Source organism: Camelina sativa, chromosome 13 (genome assembly GCF_000633955.1).
Source record: "Camelina sativa cultivar DH55 chromosome 13, Cs, whole genome shotgun sequence".
NCBI classification, from domain to species: domain Eukaryota; kingdom Viridiplantae; phylum Streptophyta; class Magnoliopsida; order Brassicales; family Brassicaceae; genus Camelina; species Camelina sativa.
In genome coordinates this window covers 23,676,604-23,679,974 of record NC_025697.1, presented here as the reverse complement: position 1 = coordinate 23,679,974, position 3,371 = coordinate 23,676,604, and the positions used below count along the sequence as shown (strand labels likewise).

Below are 3,371 nucleotides of genomic sequence, written 5' to 3'. Positions count from 1 at the left end.
ATGTTGTTGCTTCAGAGATTATTGACTCGTCCTTGGATGACGTCAAGGCTCATCTCGCTAGGATCAGTTGCTTGCAGTTCCACTTGAATTCCTTCCATTTCTCTCTTGAACCTGTCTTTTGAGCTTGCGTACAACATCTTACTCCTCACCCTTGATGTATCAGGTGACCTATTTGTGATCAAATAATACACCATTAGATTTCAGATCAGATCATGGTGGGAAATAATAAGTAAAACAAAGGATAGCAATGGATGACAAATGTGATACCACGCGATGAAAAAGATCTTGCTCTTCTGACAGTTATCCTCGGTGGTGAAATCAAAGTCATAGACAGCGTATCGACATTCGTCATCCGGGATACAACTTGTAAAATCATCGTAAGTTTCTTCTGGATTCCCAAGCTTTTCTATCTGCACTTGCTGTGCCTTCTCATCGATTTTGAACACGATGAACCTGTAAGTCCTCTTTGCTTTCAACTCCAAGAACTTTATCTTGCATTCATCACTCACATTCATCCCGGACGCTGAATTCGCCTGCACAACACACACACACAACATTTGGAATCATAGCATATCATTGCGAAGTCAATTTATGCATGAACCCCTATCCATGCTTCATACTTCCAAACCAAATAGCACACAACTTAGATTCTGATATGGAATTTATTAACATATCACTATATGATCATCCACATGTTTACAAACCTTTTTGTGGGTGGATGTAAAAACAGAACATAAACAGAATCAATGCATCATCTACATTAGAAGACAGTTTAAATGTAAGAACTTACCATGTTTTCTATGGAGGAGTCGAAAACTCTTAAACCTTGGTTTGATGATTGAGAAAATGAATGGGATCGGGAAGAGTGGGGGAGGGTTTGATATCTTCTTTGGTTTTTAGGCCTTATCACGTCTTGAAATAGACGACTTTGATGTTATCACGTTGTGCCCATATTTTCAATACATATGTTTACTCATTCATATTACATCTTTGTCTATATTTATTTGTGTTTGTTGCAATATGAGCTGAACTTTGGTCGGGAGATCAATGGAGCGTTGAATTTCACTTTTCATGATGAACATGTTTATATATGTATATATTTTTTTTTTCATGTTGATTATTTTTCTTTTCAATTTTGAGTCTTGACCCTCTCTCTCTTTTTGTCATCATGATTGGTCTTCGGCAAACTAGTTTTGTTTTCTTTACGTAGAAGTTTAGTAGATCTTTGACTTTAGAGCCTCGATGCTATATTGGTCGATACTGTTTTTTGTGGCCCAAACGTGCCATTGAATCCATGAATTCACTGGATCGTTAAAGGGTGAGGCCCAACAAATTTCAGTTATTGCTTATGTGTTACTAAAGACTACTATTACAGTATGTAGTATGTACTGTTAAATATCTTTGTGTTTTCTTTTGGGGGGTTTTAAGTTTTAACACTTTAATCATCGTTGCTTGTCAGCGAATATCTATTATTCTTTTCGTTATTCATGAATATGTTACGCAGACACATAAAAGTCTCTAATGAGTGTAATCCTTATGTATTAGCGAGTGTTTTACATATGGCGGCATGCATTTATAATTGCAAAACATTGTTAAATTAAGAAGGTTTATACGTATGCATACTAGAGACGTGTTGCGAAAGCGATACGTCTCCTAAAGAGAAAACGAGCGTTAATAATAGTTATCAAGAAGAAACTCTACAGTCTTTCATGGATTTTTAGACTTTGAAGTAGACGCTTTGTCTTTTCTGTACGTATATAATACGTACCTCTTTTGACTTTTCTTTGGCGTTTTCTAACGTTTTTTTTTCAGTTTCGTTTTATAAGTTCATAAGGTACCTAACTTATGATGCATCTGCTTTATCATGATTATTAAAGTGAAACGGTTTTACTGTCTTATATTATGTATTCAGATTTTTGATGATAACGTCCAAAAACACAACTGGGATGCTCTGATTTATATGATTTTAAACCAAGAAATACATTACCTGACAATAATAATTGCCTAACAAACGATTAGGCTCAAACAAAAAAACGACTTAACTTGGGTCGGTCAACGCTCTATATGATTGGTCTTGAGATGTTTCGTAGTACTTAGCCATATAAATGTGGGTCTCGAATGGGCCCAAAGTGTGACACGTGTTAAAATCAGACGGCGGTTCTCAAAGCAAGCCGGTAATTTCCATGGAAACAGAGGTTACGACCAACATTGTAAGTACCGTAGAGAGTAAAACAGAACACGAACTCACAGAGAAAATCTTTAACACTTGAGTTTTCCACACTTGTTTTTATTTGCCGTGTTTTCTAAGAAACTAAGATTGTTTTTTCATTTACTGGTTTGATTTAGACAGGTGATTTTGATCTTTAAAGGCCAGCTATGTGTCCTTTTGGTTCTTGTCCTCTGTTTCTGAAGAGGAGCAAAACTTTGTAGGTAAAGTTCTCTTTCTTCCTACCTTTCTGGTTACTCTTTCTTGTTCTTGTACCTCGTTCTTCGACTCTATATCGGAGTCTATTGTTTCATGTTTCAGAAATCTCCTTTTCCTCTGCAGTTGACTGGTCTTGCCTTCTCTTACTAATAAGGTGTTTTAGAAAAAAAGCCTCAAATGAGCAATATTAAGCTAGGAGTTGAAGTGATAAGCGCACAGGGACTGTTTCAGAGAGACAAACATAACTCATGTAGCCCTTTCGTGGAGCTCAAGTTCGACAACCAGATATTTCGCACGACGACCAAACCCAATGACCCAAATCCTGTCTGGCACGAGTGTTTTTACTTCGTTGTCTCTGATCCTTCCGTCTTGTCAAATAGTACACTTGAAGCCCACGTCTACAGCTACCAGAACGAATTCGATGCTAACCCCTTTCTTGGCAAAGTTCGAGTCAACGGAACATCTTTTGTTCCTCACTCTGAAGCAGCTCCTTTCAATTACCCTTTAGAGAAACGCAGTCTTTTCTCTCGAGCGCGTGACTTGGCTTGAGAGTTTTTATCACAGACGATCCTTCTATGACACCTTCTGTCCCAACCCCGGTTCCAGAATCTCCTCAGGCTTATAGATCAAGTCCGCGCAAAGAACCTGTGAAGTCCATAATCGCAGGTGATGCAAGTATGGCTACTGATGAGAGGATAGAGCTAAAGCCTAAAACACGTACGTTTCGTAACGTTGCCCCTTTAGTGAAACAACAGCCAATGATGAACTATGGCATCCACGAGATGAGAGCTGGACCAACGCCTCCAAGAGTGGTTCAAGTCAACGGTTCAGGTCCAGGTCCAGGTCCATCCTTGCATCAGTTGCCACAAGATTTCTCTGTCAAAGAGACAAGCCCTTTTCTCGGAGGTGGACGGATCGTTGGAGGACGAGTGGTTCGTGGTACACA

General features: G+C 38.7%; 1 protein-coding gene and 1 pseudogene across 2 annotated transcripts; one reads left to right on the top strand and one right to left on the bottom strand.

Moving 5' to 3' along the window:
* On the bottom strand, window positions 12–1,735 carry LOC104737709 (actin-depolymerizing factor 8-like). Of its 2 annotated transcripts, XM_010457950.2 has the most exons (3): window positions 791–1,700; window positions 268–533; window positions 12–168 (listed from the first exon to the last, which is right to left on the bottom strand). In XM_010457950.2, exons 1-3 carry the CDS (start codon window positions 791–793, stop codon window positions 12–14), a joined length of 426 nt encoding a protein of 141 aa, XP_010456252.1. In that variant the 5' UTR covers window positions 794–1,700. The 2 variants fall into 2 exon arrangements, with proteins under 2 accessions (XP_010456252.1, XP_019089866.1); XM_019234321.1 differs by having other exon boundaries at window positions 268–1,735.
* LOC104737710 overlaps window positions 1,885–3,371 on the top strand; it is a 6,135-nt pseudogene continuing 4,648 nt past the window's right edge.

Excerpts from the sequence above, each read along its gene's own strand:
- LOC104737709 (XM_019234321.1), bottom strand. The coding sequence starts at position 557 with ATGTTGTGTGTGTGTGTTGTGCAGGCGAATTCAGCGTCCGGGATGAAT. Across the intron at positions 169-267 it reads AAGATCTTTTTCATCGCGTG|GTCACCTGATACATCAAGGG; the intron begins GTATCACATTTG and ends GATCACAAATAG.